This window comes from Falco peregrinus, chromosome 8 (genome assembly GCF_023634155.1).
Source record: "Falco peregrinus isolate bFalPer1 chromosome 8, bFalPer1.pri, whole genome shotgun sequence".
Lineage (NCBI taxonomy): Eukaryota > Metazoa > Chordata > Aves > Falconiformes > Falconidae > Falco > Falco peregrinus.
Window position 1 is genome coordinate 55,900,944 of NC_073728.1, and position 19,018 is coordinate 55,919,961.

Below are 19,018 nucleotides of genomic sequence, written 5' to 3' on the forward strand. Positions count from 1 at the left end.
TCCCCGCGACCCCCGGGGGGCACCTCGCCGTGCCCGGGCAGGGGACGCACCGACCTCCAGCCCTTTGCAGGGGACAGGAGGGGCAGGCAGGGCAAGGCAGGGGCAGCCCCTGTCTCCCACAGCCCCCGGGGGCGGCCCGCAGTGGGGCACAGCTGCCCCCCAGCCCCAGCAGTGACCCTCCAGGGCCGTGCTGAGCCCGCGGCCCCGTGGGGCAGGGGCGCAGAGGGGAGGCGGGAGGCAGAGCCGGGGACGTACCCCCCAGCCCCGCTTGTGTACCTGGCACGGGCAGGTGTGCGTCCTGCCCTCCTTGCGGGCCAGAGCTCCGTGGGTGACGCGCCACCTCCCTCCACGCAGGTCCTCAGTGAGCCATCAGCTGGGCCACCGCAATGATGGTCCCCCTTGCACACAGGTAAGGCCCATCCCTGCCCCATGCCCAGCAAGAGACATCCCCTGCCCTTCAGAGCTGTTCTAACAAGCCTTCTCCAGGTACAACGAGCCCTGCTGGCACTCACCATCCCTCTGGAGATGCTGCAGGTGGTGAAGGGCCGCATGCTGCAGGCCATGCACAAGGGGCTGAGCCGCCAGACGCACGCACAGGCCAACGTGCGGATGCTGCCCACTTATATCTGCTCCACACCCGATGGCACCGGTAAGGCAGCCCAGCCTGGGGACAGGCTGCTCTGCTACCTGCAGTCCCACACACCTCGCTGGACGTGGCCCTAGGGGTGCTGGGGTTGTGTGCACCCGTCTCTGGTCAGTTACGGGGTCCATGAGCTGCCCTTACGCTGCCTCTGCCAGTCCCCAGTGCAGAGGCAGATGCCAGGAGGTAGCTCTCTTGGCCCCTGCAGTGGTCTCAAGCTGTCAAGAGCCTCCCCCATAGGGGAGTGACTGTCCCTGGGACAGGGCGAGGAGCAGATTTTAGGGAATCTGCCACAAGGAAGGTCTCTGCCTGACACCACCTCCACTCCCCCCTAGAGAAAGGCGACTTGCTGGTGGTGGAGCTGTGCCAGAGCCACGTCCGGACCATGTGGGTGACCCTCTTGGGCGACGGGAACCAGAGCCCCCAAGTGATGTACAAGATCTTCAGCATGCCAGGGGACATCATGCAGGGCAAGGGGGAAGCGGTACGAAGAGGCCATGGCAGAGAGTGGCCAGTGCTGGGCTGCCCAGCATCATGGAGGCTTGTCTGGGCTCCGCGTCAGTGCTGGGGCTCCAGGCTGCCTCCCACCGCCTGGGTGCTGGATAAGGGGAGCAGCTGGTCACCCCCAGCCATGCCTTTGCAGCTCTTTGACTTCATTGCACAATGTGTGCGTCAGTTCCTGGCTGGCATCAGCAGCCCGCAGCATCGCCTTCCCTTGGGCTTTGTCTTCCCCTTCAGCTGCAGGCACACACGGCTGGACAAGGTGAGGGGGACAGCCCCGTCCTGGGGCTGTGGCTGCAGCCACCAGCACATCAGTGGTGGGGGAAGAGGAGCTGGCCTGGTGCCGGAGGCCAATGGCTTGGCCACGTGCTCTCTGCAGGCAGAGCTCATCTCCTGGTCCAAGGGCTTCAGCTGCAGTGATGTGGAGGGGAAGGACATTGTGCAGTTGCTGCAGTCGGCCATCAACAAGCAGGAGGTGGGGGGCTGTGGGGTGGGGGGGCCTGGCTGGGGGCTGCCCCTGTGGAGGGGCTGACGATGCTCTTGCTTTGCTCCTGGCCAGCTCTACCACGTGGACGTTGTTGCCCTGATGAATGACACTGTGGGCACCATGATGACCTGCAGCATGGCAGGGAAACCCTGTGAGGTCGCCTTGGTTGTGGGTGAGTGGTGGGCACCCTGCATGCCTGAGCTGGGGGTGCTGGCAGGGGAGGCTGCGCTGGTGCTCACCCCCGTTGCCCCTCGCAGGCACAGGCACCAACAGCTGCTTCATGGCCATGGCACAGCAGGTGGAGATGGCAGAGGAGACTAGCGGGCAGATGTGTGTCAGCACCGAGTGGGGCTGCTTTGGGGATGATGGCACCCTAAGTGACATCCTGACCCCCTATGACCAGTGTGTGGACGAGGAATCTTCCAACCCCGGGGAGAAGAGGTGCTCTTACCCCCCAGCGAGGGCAGGGTCCCTGGGGCTCCCTGTCCATCCCTGAGCGTGTCAGGCTCCACCAACAGGAGCACATGGCTCCCTGCAATGCTCCTGGGTGCTCTCAAAGGGTCGAGGGGTGCCAGGGGAGGACAACTGACCCCCCTGTGGGCTGCACACAGATTTGAGAAGCTGGTGAGTAGCCTGTACCTAGGGGAGATCGTCCGGCATGTGCTGACTGCCCTGGCTGCTGAGAAAGCGCTCTTCATTGGGAGCAACGTTGCTGTCCTGAGGACCAAGGGTGTGCTCAAGATACAGCAGGTCCTAGAGATCATTGAGTAAGTGTCTGGGGACCAGGAGCTGCTGTGGGTGGGAGGGTGGGGGGGGTAATGGGTGAGTGCCCCCAGCCATGAGCTGGTGGCGCCATAAGCTGGTGCTCTGCTCTCCCTTGCAGCAATGAGGAAGGCATGGCTGAGGCTAGGAGGGCTCTGGAGGCTCTGGGGCTACGGCCGAGCGAGCGGGATTGCTGCCGGGTGCAGCAGATCTGCCAGGCGGTGGTGAGCCGTGCCGCCACGCTCTGCGCCGCCGGGCTGGCTGCCATCCTCAGCCACATGTGCCAGAGCCAGGAGCTGAAGCGGCTGGTGGTCAACGTGGGGGTGGACAGTGAATTGTACCGGGGCCACACCAGGTGAGGAGGGCCAACAGGCTCCCGAAAGGTATCCCAGTGGGATGCCTCATGCCCAGCCCTTGCCATCTTCTTCTTCCTTTGGCAGATTTGGGGAGATCCTGCAGAGCGTGACAGAGCTGCTGGCTCCTGAGTGCATGGCCACTCTTCTGCCCTCAATCGATGGGACTGGGTGGGGGGCAGCCATGGTGACAGCAGTGGCTTTGCGCCTGGCAGCCCAGCGCCATGAGGTGGACCAGGTACTGGCCCCGCTGCGGCTCAGCCGTGCTGACCTGCAGCGTGTCCAGGCACTGATGAGGCAAGAGATGGAGCTGGGGCTGGGCTGGGAGAGCAACGCCAATGCCTCTGTCCGCATGCTGCCCACCTACGTCTGCGGCACACCCAATGGCACCGGTGAGAGCCAGGGGCTTAGGGAAGGGGGTGCCGAGGAGGTCCTGGCCCTGCTGATGCCCCGTGCTGGCTTCCTGCAGAGCAAGGTGAATTCCTGGTGTTGGACCTGGGGGGGACCAATTTCCGAGTGCTGCTGGTGCGCATGGCGAAGGATGGCGTCCACATGGCCAGCAAGATCTACGTCATCCCAACCACCATCACGCAGGGCACTGGCGAGGTGGTGAGCTGAGCAGCCACGGCCAAGGGTTGGGCAAGGGGGTGGGAATTGCCTCCCTCCTCGCGGCCCACCGGCCTGGGATGCAGCTGGGAGAGCCCCTGTGGCTTCACCCCAGCCTGGGCACTGCTGACCACAGCCGCTCTCCGCAGCTCTTCGACCACATCATCGAGTGCATCATGGACTTCCAGCTGAAGCACAACCTGACAGAGCAGGTCCTGCCACTTGGCTTTACCTTCTCCTTCCCCTGCCAGCAGCTGGGCCTGGATAAGGTGAGGGGGCAGCTCCAGCCCCAGAGGAGGGGGAGGACCCTGGGGTGTGAGGCAGCCGCCCAGCCCCAGCTCCTGCGTCTCTTGCAGGCAGTGCTACTGAGCTGGACCAAAGGTTTCAGCGCCTCGGGCTGCGTGGGGCAGGATGTGGTCCAGCTGCTGCAGGAGGCTGCTCAGCGCAAACAGGTAGGGAAGGGCTGGGGGCCCATCCCCTCTCCCCAGGGTGCCACCCTGCACCCAGGTGGTGCCAGCCCCAGGAGCCAGCTGGGTGCCACTAAGCCGCATGTGTCCCCGTCTCCGGTTTGGCAGCACTTAGGGCTGAAGGTGGTAGCTGTGGTCAACGACACGGTGGGAACCATGATGTCCTGTGGCTATGATGACCCCAAATGTGAAATTGGCCTCATCGTGGGTGAGGAGCACCTCTGCACCCACGGGGTCTCCCATCCCCTCACCCACCACCCCAGCCCACGTGGCATGGCCACGGCGTGTCCTGCAGCTCCGCCAGGGCTTGCGGTGGGCGTGACACCAGCGCGGGGCCTGCAGGGACAGGGACCAACGCCTGTTACATGGAGGAGATGCAGAACGTGGGCGCAGTGGAGGGGGAGCAGGGCCGCATGTGCATCAACATGGAGTGGGGGGCCTTTGGGGACAATGGCTGCCTGGATGACATCTTCACTGACTTCGACCGGCTGGTGGATGAGAAAACCATCAACGCAGGCAAGCAGAGGTGGGTGAGGGCCGCAGGGCAGGGCTGGGGCTGGCTGCAGCGTGGTTGTGCCCAGCTAAGGCTCTGCCTGCGATAGGTTCGAGAAGCTCATCAGTGGCATGTACCTGGGCGAGATCGTGCGCCACATCCTGCTGGCACTGGTGGAGAAACAGCTCCTGTTCCGTGGCAAGCCCTGCCCCAAGCTCCAGATCAAGGGCATCTTCCAGACCAAGTTCCTCTCTGCCATCGAGATGTGAGTGCTGGGCTGTGGTGGGTTTCCTGAGCTTGGGGTGGGGGGTGGGAAGCCAGACCCCCAGGAGAGGGGCCACACTACAACAGTGGGGCACCTGCAGGGTGATGCCATTCGCAGCCCATGGGATGGGGCTGGGGACAGCAGTGCTAACAGTGCCGCTGGTCTGGGGCAGCGATGGGCTGGCCCTGCGGCAGGTACGGGCCATCCTGCAGGACCTGGAACTCCAGGCCAGCTTGGAGGACAGCGTGCTGGTGCGGGAGGTGTGCCAGACAGTGTCCCTGCGGGCAGCCCAGCTCTGTGCTGCTGGCCTGGCTGCCGTGGTGGAGAAGATGCGGGAGAACCGGGGCCTGGCCCAGCTGGCTGTCACCGTGGGGGTGGATGGCACCTTGTACAAGATGCACCCGTGGTGAGTGGGGCCAGGCACCCACTGGGGACCCTTGTCCTACGGCAGGGGTCCGGAGGGGGGTGCAGAGGGTGTGTGGGGTGAGAGGCACCAGCCCTCGCTCTCCCCTCCTGTGCCCCCCAGCTTCTCCCAGCACCTCCAGCAGATGCTGCGGGACCTGGCGCCCAACTGCACCGTCACCTTCCTGCAGTCAGAGGACGGCTCAGGGAAAGGGGCCGCGCTCGTGGCGGCTGTGGCCTGCCGTGGGGCCGAGCCCTGGGGACAGCCCCTGCTGCCACCCCAATAAAGCACTTTGCTCTGCACCTCTCGAGTCCTGCTGGGGGGGGGGGGCACGGTGGGGGGGCAGCGCACGGCCGGGCACAGCCCCACGTAGCAATATATATCGAATTTATTTACATTCACGTCCGGTAGACCCCCCGCCCGCGGCACCGCTATGTACATAAGGCCAAGTGTAAATACTTGAATGCACTTAATACAGAATTAAAAAAACGGTCTTTACACAACACGGCACGGGGCCTGGGGGCAGCTGGCCCCACACGCAGACAGCACGACGGCACCGCACGCACGACGCACACCCAGTGCCCCCCGGCGCCCACCACGGGGTCCCCGGGGCCAGGCTGAACCCCGCCACCACAGTGCTGGGGGCCTGGCTGCCGTGGGGCACGGGCGTCCCTCTCTGCGAGGGGGCCGGGCAGCCCTCCCTGTGGGCTGTGGGGCAGTGGGGGCCCGGGGGCCGGCCAGGGACCCCTCCTGCCCCATGGCGGTGGTCCCCTGGGAGTAGGGTTGGGGCCCCTGCCGCACTCAGCACTCAGCCTCAGAGACGGCGAAGAGGGCACCGTCCTGCTTGCCCACCTCGGCCACGGCGGCGGCCAGCTGTGAGAGGTTGCCGTTGGGGAAGTGCCGCGCTTCCCACAGGTTGAGGATCATGGCCGTAGGGCTGGGCTTCGAGGCGAAGAAGCTGAGATGGCTGCAGGGGGGGGACGGGGACAGAGGGACCACATCAGAGCACAGGGATGGCTCCACACCCCAGGACAAGCCCAGTGCTGGCCTCACTTCTGGCACCATCCCACTCCCAGGGTCCCACAGCATTCCAGCATCCCTCCAGAGGTGCAGGATGAAGCCAGAAGCCCCCTGTCCCTATCCACCACGCCACCTTGTCCCCCTCCCCAGCACTGTCCCCATCCTGAGCTACCTGTCAAGGTTGAGCTTCTGGGCCAGTGTCCTCCAGTCGGCTCCCCGGGTGCCTGGTGGGTCCAGGCTGCTGATGATCTTCTGGCGGATGAGGAAGGGGATCTTGAAGGCACTGGGGCCCACCAGGGCTGGAGCGCCCACCTCACTGTCAGGGACCAGCCAGTCTGAAAACCTCGCATCCTAGGGGAGAGTGCCAGGATGGGGGGTGGGGATGTGAGCCCAGCCCGGGGTCACCCCCAGGAGCGTCTCCCAGCCCTGCCCTCACCTTGGCGATGTTGAAGTTGACGGTGAAGCTCTGCCCGTCACCCTCCACCTGCCAGACCCAGATCTTGCAGGCCAGCTCACAGGTGCTGGGGCTCAGGCGCTCCAGGGTGAAGGTGCAGTGCAGGAAGGGCTGCAGCCCGCTCCAGATGTGGTAGAAGGGGATTTCCTGCGGGGGGTGGTGGGGGTGGTGGGGTCAGAGCGGCAGGGACACCCTCCCTGTCCCCTCCCCCTCCCAGCTGGGCTCCTCACCTGGTAGCTGGCAAGGAGTTTGCTCTTCCAGAGGGAGCTGGGCATGTCGTGGATGGAGAGGCGCAGGTTGTGGTAGCTGTCCTTGAAGTGCAGCACACGGGGGGCTCCGATCAGCTGCCCCCCCAGCTGCTTCTCCAGCTGGATCACCTCCTGGCAGCACAGACAGCAGTCAGGCAGGAGATGCTGCAGCCTGGAAGCCCAGCCCTGCCTGCACATCACTCCAAGCCGGGATGGGGGGATTGCCTGGGGACCCCCGGTACCTTGAGGACATCCTGGGTGTCACTGAGGCAGTAGACACGGATGTTGTACTCGAGCGACGGGCAGGCGGCCGGTGCAAACAGGACGAGCTTGAGGCGCTTGGAGGCCGCCATGCTGAGGGACTCCCCCACCAGGGCGAAGCGCCCCAGCTGCTCCGTGAAGATGTAGCAAGCCTGCGCTTCCAGCTGGCAGTAGTACAGCTCCGTGCATGGCTCAGCACCCAGCTGCAACACGTCCTGCGGCACCCAGGTGGAGATGCACCCCGGGCATGGGCATCCCCCTGAACCCCGATCCCCTTGCCCCCTGCCAGCGCTCACCTCCCACGTGCCCTCGCATGACTGCTTCTTCAGCCGGATGCTCCAGTTCTCAGCGCTGGCCTCCACGCAGTGACCCATGGCCAGGATGGCAGGGCGGGTGAGGAGGACCCCGGGGGGGCCACAGCTGACGATGGGGCTCAGCAGCGTCTGGCAGCCGGCCAGGGGCAGCCTGGGGCAGCAACGGGAGCAGCTGAGCAAGGATGGCTACCCCCAGCAGCCCCTTGCCCCTGCAGTCCTGGCACCTACCTCACCTCCTCCTGCTTGTGCAGGGTCAGGTAGACCTCGTAGATCTTCCCCCGTGGGATGGCATCGGGTGGGATGAGCAGGCTGATCCCTGGGTGGGGGGGTGCAGGTGTGGGGGGCTGAGCCCCATAGGGACCCACCCACACTGGGCGATGCTCCAGCACCCTGTGCCCCCCCACACCGTACCTGTGTTAGGGATCATCAGCCGCCCCCCCAAGAAGTTGAAGGTGCCATAGGCCATGTTGTTGGTGCCACGGGGCAGGGAGCGAAAGTAGCTCTGGGTGGAGAGCCGGGCCACGAAGTCGGCACCCTCGGCGGCGGGCGAGCTGTGGTGCAGCGTGTGCCGCCCGGTGCCCAGCGGGCTCAGCAGGTGCCCGTTGGGCAGCTGGAGCTTGGCTGGGCCGTCCTGGCGTGGGCAGAGCGAGCCCTGGTAGGTCATGGTGGCGGTGCTGAGGTCGGGCTGGATGGTGAGCAGGCTGGGGTTGTCTGTGGCACAGAGCAGGGGACCATGGTGCGAGGGCATGGAGGGGTCTGGGGAGTCCCCGCCGGCAATGCAGTGGCACAGCTGCCCCGGGGGACATGGGGCACAACAGCCCCCACTTCATGGTAAGGGCTCTGTGGGGCACAGCCATCCCTGGGGGGTCCAAAAGTCATCAAGCCCCTGCCCCATGGCACAGACCCTCGGGGCACTGTCACCCCTGGGGTCCCCGGAGTACACAGCACCGAGCCAGGGCATAAGCTCTATAGTGACCAAGGACCCTACAGGACAGAGAGCCTCCACCCACAGCCAGGGACCCTACATGGCACAAAGCACTGACCCTGCACTCGGGGACCCTTTAAGACACAGCGTCCCTGTCCCGAGGTCAGGGATCCCCTAGGGCACGGAGCCCCCACCCAGGGCTAGGGAGCTCAGGGGGCACACAGCCCCTTCGCAGGGACTCCACAGAGCACAGAGCCCCCAGCCAGGGCCAGGGACACCCTGGGGAAGACAGCCCCTGCCCAGAGCCGCCTGGGGGCACGGCCACCTCCAGGTCCCGAGGGACACCATGTCCCAGCGTGGGCGCACAGGCCCGTCCCCGCAGCCCTCACTCACCGGCCTTGCTGGGTTTGATGCTGACGGGCTGGAAGCCAGCAGTGAGGATGGAAGAGTCGGCTACATCAGCGTCCAGGCCCCCCTTCTTGCGGCAGTACACCAGCACCCCCACCAGCAGCAGCAGCACCAGGCACACGGCCACGGCCACCAGCCCCACATACAGCGCCACGTCCTCCGCGCCGGGGGTGGCTGCACGGGGCAGGGCGTCAGCACGCACGGTCACCCCCAGTCCTCCAGTGACAGGGCACAACCCCACCGTCCCTGCCGTGCTCACCGTGGCTGCAGAGCTCAGAGGTGCAGTTGCGGGTGTCCAGCTCAGGTCCGTGGCAGTCCTGGCCCCCGTTGCGCGGCGCTGGCTCCGAGCACTCCCGGCTCCGCCAGTGGGTGCACTCAGCCCCACACACTGACCACTTGCTCCACTCCGACCAGGCACCATCCACTGTGGGCACAGCCAGGGGTCAGCGCCCCACTGCCACCCGCCTCCCCTGCCCCAGGGCCGGCAGAGATGGACACACGGGGGGGGGTGGGAAGACGAGACACCCCGGGGGGACAGGGACTGCGATGGGTGCAGTGGGGAGTGCAGCATCGGCACAGCAGGGGTGGCGGCAGTGCCCTGGGCAGGGTGGGTACCTGGGCAGAGGGTGGTGCAGGCGGTTTTCTGCACATTTTGGCCCTCACAGAAAGCCCCCCCGTTGAGGGGCGTGGGGTTGGTGCACGTCCGGCTCCGCTTCTGCCAGCCCCGTCCACAGCTGGTGCTGCAGCCCGACCACTGCGTCCACGTCGACCAGCCGCCGTTCACTGGGTGGAGAGGGACCCGTCAGCGCCCCGCAGGACAGGGGGTGTGGGGAGGGACAGGACGGGGAGGAAGACACCAGGGCAGCATGGTGGGGACAAGCGTGGCAGGACTGTACCGTAGACAGTGATGGCAGCGGAAGCACTGCGGCGACGCGCCACGATGTTTTTGGCCACGCAGGTGTAGTTGGCAGTGTCGGCCAGGCGAGCCTGCCGCAGCACAAGGCTGTGCTCCGGTGTCACGTAGACGTTGGCATCCAACGCTGGGTCCACCAGCTCCTCGTTGCGCAGCCACTCCACCTGCGTGGGGCATGGGGACGTCACTGGGTGCCCAGACAGGCCACCCCCTCGGGCAGCACACATGGCATCCCCATGGGCAAGGGGCACCCTCGGCTGCGTCCTGCCCTGCTGGCCCACAGGGACTCACCTCGGCGGGGGGGATGCCCTCGGGAGGGCGGCATGGCAGCACAATGCCCTGCTCGATGGAGACCTCCCTGGCTGTCGGCTCTTGCTCGAAGTTCTTGCGCAGATCTGGGGAGGCGCAGGGGTGAGGGGGGGGCCAGGGCCAGCGCCCCGCGTGCCATCCGGGCACCCGCAGACACTCACAGGCGATGCGCACGAAGGCTTTCTGGCTCTTGGTGGTGCCAGAGGAGCTCCAGGCCACGCACTGGCACCAGTACTCCTCCAGCCCAAAGATCTTCTCCACTTGCTGACGGGTGACCTCGATACGCACCTCCATCACCGGCAGCCCTGCCACCAGCGGGCAGCACGTCAGCACCAGCACACGGGGAGCAGTCCTCGCAGCCCCGGCGCCATGCAACCCTCCACCAAGAGCACTGCACATGGCTCCCGGTGACGGGGGCCAGCGCCATCCCTCCCACCAGTGCTCACCGGTGCTGCGGTCAGTGCTGTGCTGTGTGACATGATCGCCCTGGTGCACCCACTCGCCGTTGCACTTGAAGTAGATCTGGGTGGCAGGAGTAGCGCGGCAGGCCAGGCTCACCGCCTTGTTCTTCACGATGTAGACGTCCTCCGGCTCCAGCTGGAAGTGTGGCAGCAGGTCCGGGGACGCGCCGGATACCGGGTTGGCCACAGTCGCGCTTTGCTGAGCACCTGTGGGGAGAGGGGGCTCGGCCACCTCCAGCGTGCCCGGGCTGGGTGATCGCCTGGGCTAGCGTGGCCCCATGCCGGTGGCCCCGTGCCTCATCACCGTCCCCCCTGGCCAGCAATGCGACAGCCCCCTCCTCACGCCGCCATCCATCAGGGAGAGCAGCCGCGTGGCGGCTGCGCCCACTGAACCCGCACCGATCCCTCATGTCCACACTTAGCACTAATGAAAAGGAAATGTAGTGTGACCAACAAGGGCCATCGCTCATGCCTCCCCGGGTGCCCGCTGGCCCCCCTCCCCAGCATGCTGCCAGGCGCCGCCTGGGGGCCACATCCTGCCCCACCATGCCCTGGAGGGGCACAGGGATGCAGGGTGAGTGCTGGGGTGTGTATCCCGTGCCCTGGGGACACGGCAGGGTGGCACAGCAGTGTGCCCCATCCTGTGCCAGGCCCACCCACCCAGGAATGGGCACAGGCATGGCACATGGGGGCTGTCTGTCTGCAGTGTCCCCAGAGTGGTGAGGGTGGCTTGGGGCTGCACACACATCTCTTGGGCGGTCGGGCATCCCCCAGCTTTGCTTGCAGGCTGTGGGTGCCATGCACAAGGGCAGGGTCCTTGGGACAGCAGTGATGGGCCGTGGCATGTAGGACGGTCCCATGGTGCCCATGTCCCCCAGCCCGAACATGGCCAGGTGCCCATGCCCCTCCCACCCCCCCAGCACCTGCTGCAGAAAGAGTTAATAAACCAGGGCCCTAAATAAGCATTTGATTAACAAACGATAAAATAGCGATTGTGTCACTGAATGAAGCTGTAATTGCTGCTGCTAATTGGCTGGTTAGGATTTAATAAGCAATTAAATGGGATGGAATGCGCAGTAATTAAGTGCCTTGGTTTGGCAACCACTCGCCGCTCCCCATGCGCCCGTGAGACCCCCCACTGCCCACGGGACCCCCACTGCCCGTGCCCACCCTGGCTGGCTCCCGCCTGGCACAGCCACCTGTGTGACAGGGACATTGGGGACACAGGGGTCCCTTGGGCCCTGGCTGAGTTCCCCCGGGGGGCTCTGAGTCCCGCTGCTCCCCCCAGCTGGATCAGGCCCCTCCAAGTGAGGGAGTGGGCGCTGAGTGAGCCCGCTGCGACGCCCGCTGGGACGGGCAAGGTGCAGCAGCTAATTTACGCGGGGAAGATAAACGGCAACCATAACGTGCTGGCTATTACCCCATCAGCACTTTTACAATGTCGCTGGCAATTAATTTAATTAAAACCCCTGTCGGGGATATATAGGCATTTCATATTTCACTGGTTTAACGACCCCCCCCAGCCGCAGCCTGGGGCCAGCCTGGGGGGTCACGGCGCGGACAGGCGCTGCGGTCCCCAGCCCGTGCTGGGCTGTTGTCCCCAGTGCCAGCTGCAGCATGGCTCGCCGCAGCACCCATGCCTCTGCCGCGCCACCCGCTCAGGTACCCCTGGGTGCCTGCGCTGCACTTCCCATGCTGGCACGCAGGGCTCCATGCTGCTCCAGCCAGGGAGCTGAGATAGGCAGAAAGGCAACCCGATTTATTTATTACATACCAGCTTTGCCGCTGCACAGCACCGCCGCTGCCTCCTGCCTGGGTGGCTGCGGCAGGCACGTCGGGTGAACAGGGGAGCGGTGCTGCGGGGACCAGCCTTTTAATCACACATGAAATGAGTACAGCAGTTGCCAAGCTGCCTGTCTATCCATCACGGCTGAGCAGAGGGGTGCGGGAAGCCTGGGGCCAGCAGCAATGGGTGTGGGAGGCAGGATGGGCACTGAGCCCCCTCACCCCAACTGGGGTGCCAGGTGCCTTGGGGGCCGGGTGGGACCACGGGCACAAACAAAGCTGGGGACATGCAGCAAGCGGCAGAGCCAGGGGGCTACCAGGCACCCCACAGAGCCCTCCAGCCCGATGCTGTCCTGCTGGGCACCGTGCCCGGCACTGGTGGGGCTCTGCGCGGTGGTGCAGCCATGGACGGAGCCATGGCACGGCTGGGAGACTGGAGCTGGCCTGGGGCCCTGGTGCGGGAACACAAGGGGCTGTGGTTTGGGTGCCCCCTGCACCACAGGCACCCCGTCCATGATGGGCACCCCATGCACCATGAGCACTGCATGCACTCTGGGCACCCCACGCAGCACGGCTGTGCCAAACACCACGTGTATCTTGTGCACCATGGGCCCCCCCATGTCCCAGGAGCCCCCACATTCCGCAGACACCGCATACAGCACGGGCACCTCTCACACCACAGACACCCCACACAGCGTGGGCACCCCCAGCCCGTGGGTGCAGCGTGGGCACCCCGTGGGCAGCGGCCCCCCACGCGGTGCTGTGCCGGCTCCGCATCGGCCTCGCTGCTCACCTGCCGCTGCGTTGTCATGGAAACAGGCGAGATGCTTATGTCACCTTGGCAAAGGGAACCGGAGAACTTCGGCGAGGATGGGGAATGGGAACCAGGGGGACAGTGGGGCGCTGGGTCCCACTCACCCCTAGGACTCCCCCCGCCGTGGCAGAGGCACAGCCCCGGCCAGCCGCTCTCCCAGTGGCCAAAGGGGTAATTGGGAGCGCGGTTTGCTACAGCACCAATAAATCACGGCTGGTAAAGCCAGTGCATTAAGCAGGGCTTTATTATCAATTATCCCCCACCCACGTGGGCTAACGAGTGTGCAGGCAGGCCTGATGAAGTGGGAGGGGGCTGGGGGCTGAGCTGGGGTGCAGGGCTGCAGCACCCACCTTGGGGTGCAGAGGGGATGGGGACACCCTCGCTATGGGCTCCAAGCACCCACCTTCACCCCACCATTGCCAGACCCCAACAGCTCCCGGCCCCCTCCCCATGTACAGAGCCCCCCTAGCTCCCTGTGCCCCACAGCCGCTGCCACCCTGGGTGGCCACACAGCCCCTCGTCCTAGTGCCTGGGCCCCCCCGGCATCAGAAACACCAGGTGTACTAGTCACTGAGTAGAGAGGGACTGCAGTACACTGCATTGCCCAGCGGGGAGGGGGTCCTGCCAGGACCCACCAGGCACCAGCAGGTGCACCCCCAGCCTGATCCCTCCGGTCCCCAAGGGCCCAATCCTGACCTAGTGCTGGTGCCACGCTCCCCGCCGGTGCCAACAGCAGCATGCCAGGCGCCTTGGTGCCTACTGCAGGGAGACGCCGGGAAGGTCAGTGTGTTCTTGGCGAGGAAAAGGCTGCCCGGCGGTGGCTGCGGCAGCGCCAGCCCCAGCACCGGCGCACCAGCATGTGGGTTCGGCACAGCTGCCCCTGGGAGAGATCAGGCAGCTGCCTGCAGTGGGAGAGTGCTCCAAAGGCACGGGTCCACCCCGAATGCTGCCACCCAGCCGGGCCCAGTGTAACGGCTGTCCCCAGCCGTCCCCAGCAGCCCCAGCCTCCCTCTGCCCCCATGCCCTGTCTGCACCCCTGCCTGCTGCCCTGGGGGTCCCTGCAGCGGAGTGGGGACCTTGACGGCGGCACCTCCTCTACTGCCCTGCTGTGCCCCCCTCCAGGGACCTCCCCAAATCCCGTGGGCTTTGCAGCCAGCATATTCCATCCCAGCTGGCACCCCATCCATCGTGCCCGCGCCAGGCCTGGCACACAAATCACACAAGATTTCTTCGCACTTTGCCGGCACCCAGCCTGCACCCCAGCAGCAGGTAATCAAAGCAATAATTGTTGCTGATTGCACCAGCCTAAACGAGTGAAGAGTGGGCATCAAGGGGAGGGCAGAGGGTGCCCACATGTGTCCAGAGGAACCTGGGGGTGCCAGCCCTGCTCACCATCCTGCACACAGGGGTCCCTGCTGACAGCACTTTGCTCTCTGCAGGGCACAGAGGAGGGGAGCTGGCACAACTCACCAAAAACCTTGTCTGAGGCTTTGAACAGGGCACCATCCTACCAGGAGCGACTGGCTCTGAGCCACAATGAGCTGGTGCTGCCTCCAAGAGACCTCCAGACAGGGGCTGTGGCATCACCTGGCACTGCCCAGCTGCCCACGGCTGCTCCAACACTCACGTGGAGCATCTGGGCATCAGCAAATGCTCCCCTTGCACCCACCTTCCCACCCACACAGCCCCCATGGTGATGCCAGGTGGATGCTGATGCCAGCCGCAGCTGGGCAGGGAGCCAGCAGGGTCAGATGCCAACACCCGGCAGCATAGCCTGGCTCCCGGCCAGTCTGGTGCATGGCGAGCACTGGGGACAATGCAATGACGGGCACAGAGTGCCAACACGTCCCCTGTGCTCTAATGCGCACAGTGACCCCGGGGGTGCCCCTGCCTGCCCCAGGACTGCGTCCCCAGTTTCCCCGTGCATCCCCATGAGCCAGTCACTGTCCTGGCCCCCCAGGCATGTGCCCCACATATGTCAGCCCCACGGCCGCGGGAGAGGCTGGTGGAGGTGGCGGGGTCCAGAGGGTGCCTGTCTCCTGGCGAGCGCATGGCAGTGTCTGGGTGCTGATTAAGCGAGTGCTAGTTATGAATGAATTAGTCAGGCGGGTTTGCATGACAATAGAGCTGCCTAATTACGGATTTGAGCTGATAACACTCTCCCCATTACATGCAATTAGCATGTGCCAGGGTGGGCAGAGCTCCCGGTGGGCTGCACCCTTGCCCCACTCCAGCACCTACCAAGGGGGCTGCATGGCCCCAGCCATGTCCAAGCCTGGCCCATGGTGCCCCGTGCCCAGGGTCTGGGGACAGTGGTGCCAGAAAAGGCAGCCAGGGGTGGCAGCCCCTCCCCAGGGACCACCTCTGACTGCCTGGGGGCTACCAGCCCTGGCACCCAGTGCTGGGCACCATTCCCTGGGCACCCATAGAGGCGGTCCCCTCTTGGCCACATGGCATACACAGAACCCTGTTCCCTGCCAGCCCCGGGTGCCCACTGAGCCCCACAGCCCCCACAGCATGCCCACAGGACCCGTACCAATCTGTGCCAGCCCCTGTCACCAGCACTGCACAGGGAGACAGTCCCACCTGGCCCCAGCTTGGTGAAGGGTGGAGGGCTCCTCCAGCCCAGCCTGGCACTGGGATGGATGGGTCACGACTGGCCCAGACCCACATGCTGGGGCTGTCACTGGGGTCCTGAGCCTGGGGACCTGAGCAGCTTTCTCCTTCAACTGACAGTGAAGAGCAAACACTCCCGCTGAGCCCTGGCCCTGCTGGGAAGAGTGTCAAGGTCACCCTCAGCCCCGCGTCCCTGCCGGAGTGGGGAGGGAAGGTGGGGGGGGAGCCGGGCAGTGCTCCCAGGTCCAGCCCCGCAGCCTCTTCCCCTTCCCACCCGTGGGTGGCACACGCTGGTGACGGCACCTGCAGCACCCTACAACCCTGTGGCAGCAAAGGCTGGCCAGAGGGGGCTGGGACACAAGACCCCCATCCTATAGGCAGGAGCCTGGGCAGGACAGGGTTCTGGGGGGGCAGGGTGAGCTGTAACCTACTTGACACCTGGAAGAAACACCCAGAGAGCAGGCAGGTAGCAGGGCCAAGGGGTACTGGGCAACTACTGGGCCTGACTGGACAAGGACAGAATACCAGTGTGCCCAGTCCATTGCCTGCCCACCCCAGCCTGCCTGCAGGCAGGCACGCACATGGCGCACAGAGCACTGCTGGCACCAAGGGTGCACCCCTGGGTGCAGGGTAGGACATGGTGAGACATGAACGGCATGCAGTCCCCGTGACATCATCCCTCAGGCACTGGCACCACTGCCAGGGTGGTCCTGCGTGCTGCCAGCCAGTCAGGTGGGACAGGTGCTCAGCTGTACCCATGGCTGTGAGGTGTGCACGGTGGCTCCAGGGATGCCAAGGCCCTGGCAGCACTGCCAGTGCCCCGGTTCCCTCCCGCAAGCACCTGCCAGGCGCTGCACAGTTTGATGTAGTGCCATCCCCGTGTGGCACTGAGCCAGAACAAACAGCCCTGGGCAGGCTGCGTCTGCCGCACGCTCGCACTGACAGCCGGCATGGCAGCTTCCCGGCTGCCCGACGTGCACCAGCCCTGCCCGCTGCCCTGCCCTCCTGCCTGCCCCGTGGAGGCACCCGTGCCCAGGTGGGTGCAGGTTGTGGGGCACTGATGGGATGCAGTGACCTGTGATGCCAGGCTGTGGGGCACCTGAGGGTCCCAAGGAGCCTGGTGAAGCTGGCAGCACCATGTGGCTCATGCATGGTGACAGCAGAGCCCACAGCCCTGGCCAGAGGAGCTGAGGCAGGCGCCGACGTGGGGCAATGGCCAGCCTGGGGGCAGGAGATGCACAAGGACCTGGCACCAGCTGCCACAGATGCCAAGGGGAAGGGCCCACCAGAGCACTGGGCAGGGGTAGCTCTGGGGAAGGACCCTGCCCCTGTGCCCTTACCCACCGGACAGCACAGCAGTCGAGCAGGGGCAGTCCCCACGCCTGGGGTCCTTGTCCCTCACTGCTGCCTGCCGGTGAGCCCCAGCCCCTGCTGCTGCTCTCCCCCTTTCCCGGCGGGCACTGGCAGCAGAGCAGGCAGCTGGCACAGCACCAGGGATGCTGCTCCACGGCAGCAGGCAGGGGCCCTTTGCCTGGATACCCGGATTCCCCCATCCCTAACTTGTGGCTCTGTGTCCCCGGGGAAGAGGTGCCCCTGCCCTGCCATGCTGTGCCACGCCACGCTGGGCTGGAGCAGCACCCGGTGCACAGAGGCCCGGCCTCGCCACATCTGTGTCGAGTGGCAGCCGCGCAGGTGGCTGGGCTCCGTCGCGCCGTGGCCGCTGTGAGCTGCCTGCCAAGCGAGTGGCAGGGGACAAGCTCCCGCACCGCACTGCCCTGAGCCGGTGCTGGCACTGCCGGGCCCCCCCACACCTCCTGCCACACAGCCGACATGGGGTGGCCCGGTGCACCCCCTGTCCCACTGCCCCCTCTGTCCCACTGCCCCCCACTTCCATCCATCCACCCCACGGATGCCGCGGGGACAGCAGTACTCCATGCGCTGCTGGGGGCCGGTCCCCACAGCCCCCTGCATATGGGGTCCCCTGCACCCGAGGGGTGCCCACCCACCGCGCCAGTTCTGCAGTGACCCCCACAGACGGGGCCACGCTGGGAGCACTGGGCGCGGGGTCCCTGGGGGTGCCCGGCTGGGAGAGATGGGTGCGGAGAGCGCGGGGGGCTGCCTCCTCCCGGGTGCCCGCTGTGCCCGCCCGGTACACCGAGCCGGAGCTAACGGACGTCTCCGGTGGCCGCAGGAGGGTCGGTGGGCCGGGACCCTCGGGCGCGGAGGGGTTCCTCCCCCCCAGACCCCCCGCAGAGCGCACGTCCAGCCCCGCGCAGCTCCCCGCCCCCAGCCCGGTCCTTTGTCTGCAGCCGCCACTTCCAGACTGCCGTGACACCTGCCAGCCGCCGCCAGCCGCGGGCACCCGCCGCACCCCCCGGCCCCCCGACCCCCGGCCCGGCAGCCGGTGCCGCTCAGCCCCGGGGGTCCGGCCCAGGCCGCTGCCCTCCCCCCGCCGGCTCCTGCTCGGGGCGGGGGGCAGCGCCGGGGGCCGCCGGGCTCCGGACCGTTCGCGTTTGCGGCGACACCGCTGCAGCCCCGCACACCCCCCGTGCCACGGCCACCCCCGTGCACCCCCGCGGCGTGCCAGCACCCATGCGGGCTACCCCGTCACCACGGTCCCCCGTGTCCCGGCCAGGTGATGGAGACGGCAGGGACCCCGTGTCGCCGCAGGGATCCCGTGTGGCGGCAGGGACCCCGTGCCGAGGGTAGGGATGCTGTGCGTGGGGCAGAGGCGCCGTGCGTGGGGCAGGGACCCCGTGCGTGGGGCAGATGCGCTGCGGACACGCGTGGCGGTGCTGGCGGGGCCCCGTGGGGGCAGAGCCGTGCCGGCGAGGCGACGAGCGCCAGCCACCCGATCCGGGGCAGCGCCGGCTGGGCACGCGTGTGCGGCCGTGCGTGGGCACGGGGCGGGGGCGGCGGCAGTGCCTGCCGTGGGGCCGGGGGCGTGCGCCCTGCCCGGGAGGGCATCTCGCGGACCCCCCGGTACCGCACAGCCGCTCGGACACCCCGCACAGAGACCGGTCCCCGGTCCCCGCTTCCCGCCGCGCCCCGTCCCCGGGAGGGCACTCGGCTCCCCGCAGCACTCCCGCCCGCCGCCGCTCCCCGGGTGACCTTGCCCAGCGCCCGGTGACGGCTCCCCGCCGCGCGTGTCCGTGTCCCGTCCCCCCCCCACCCCCGGAACCCGGTGCCCGCGGGGGGCGCGCGGTGACTCACCGGCGGCGGCGAGGAGGGCAGCGGCGAGCAGGGCACCGAGCGGCCCCGGCGCGGCGGCGGCGGGGGCGGCGGCGGCGGGGGCCCGGCGGCGGCGCGGCCGCGCACCCATGGCGCGCCCCGCGGAGCGCTGCGCGGCGCGGCGCGGGGCGAGGGAGCAGGGCGGGCCGCGCTCCGCGGCGCCCTCAGCGGGCCATGGCGCCACCGGCCCCGCCACCGCCACCGGCCCGGCCCCGCCGCTGCTGCCGCCCGCCGCCGCGCCGCTCCGCTCCGCCCGGGCGCCGCCAATGCGGGGCGGCGAGC

General features: G+C 67.0%; 2 protein-coding genes across 3 annotated transcripts; one reads left to right on the forward strand and one right to left on the reverse strand.

Moving 5' to 3' along the window:
* Window positions 1-340: 340 nt before the first annotated feature.
* On the forward strand, window positions 341-5,279 carry HK3 (hexokinase 3). Of its 2 annotated transcripts, XM_027778895.2 has the most exons (17): window positions 341-409; window positions 487-649; window positions 976-1,124; window positions 1,284-1,403; window positions 1,521-1,616; window positions 1,701-1,800; window positions 1,886-2,069; window positions 2,240-2,395; window positions 2,512-2,745; window positions 2,831-3,135; window positions 3,213-3,352; window positions 3,499-3,618; window positions 3,706-3,801; window positions 3,925-4,024; window positions 4,159-4,342; window positions 4,419-4,574; window positions 4,747-5,066. In XM_027778895.2, exons 2-17 carry the CDS (start codon window positions 526-528, stop codon window positions 4,982-4,984), a joined length of 2,502 nt encoding a protein of 833 aa, XP_027634696.2. In that variant the 5' UTR covers window positions 341-409; window positions 487-525; the 3' UTR covers window positions 4,985-5,066. The 2 variants fall into 2 exon arrangements, with proteins under 2 accessions (XP_027634696.2, XP_055669018.1); XM_055813043.1 differs by lacking the exons at window positions 341-409; window positions 487-649; window positions 976-1,124; ... (9 more) ...; window positions 3,706-3,801; window positions 3,925-4,024 and adding an exon at window positions 5,101-5,279 and having other exon boundaries at window positions 4,055-4,342; window positions 4,747-4,980.
* Window positions 5,280-5,347: 68 nt separating this feature from the next.
* Window positions 5,348-19,018, reverse strand: UNC5A (unc-5 netrin receptor A). Its single transcript, XM_055813042.1, has 16 exons — window positions 18,719-19,018; window positions 10,276-10,497; window positions 9,991-10,134; window positions 9,812-9,915; window positions 9,504-9,684; window positions 9,223-9,390; window positions 8,867-9,031; window positions 8,593-8,781; window positions 7,686-7,985; window positions 7,503-7,590; window positions 7,257-7,425; window positions 6,942-7,175; window positions 6,682-6,831; window positions 6,434-6,598; window positions 6,170-6,348; window positions 5,348-5,944 (listed from the first exon to the last, which is right to left on the reverse strand). The coding sequence occupies exons 1-16, from the start codon at window positions 18,825-18,827 to the stop codon at window positions 5,779-5,781; spliced, it is 2,733 nt and encodes a 910-aa protein (XP_055669017.1). The 5' UTR covers window positions 18,828-19,018; the 3' UTR covers window positions 5,348-5,778.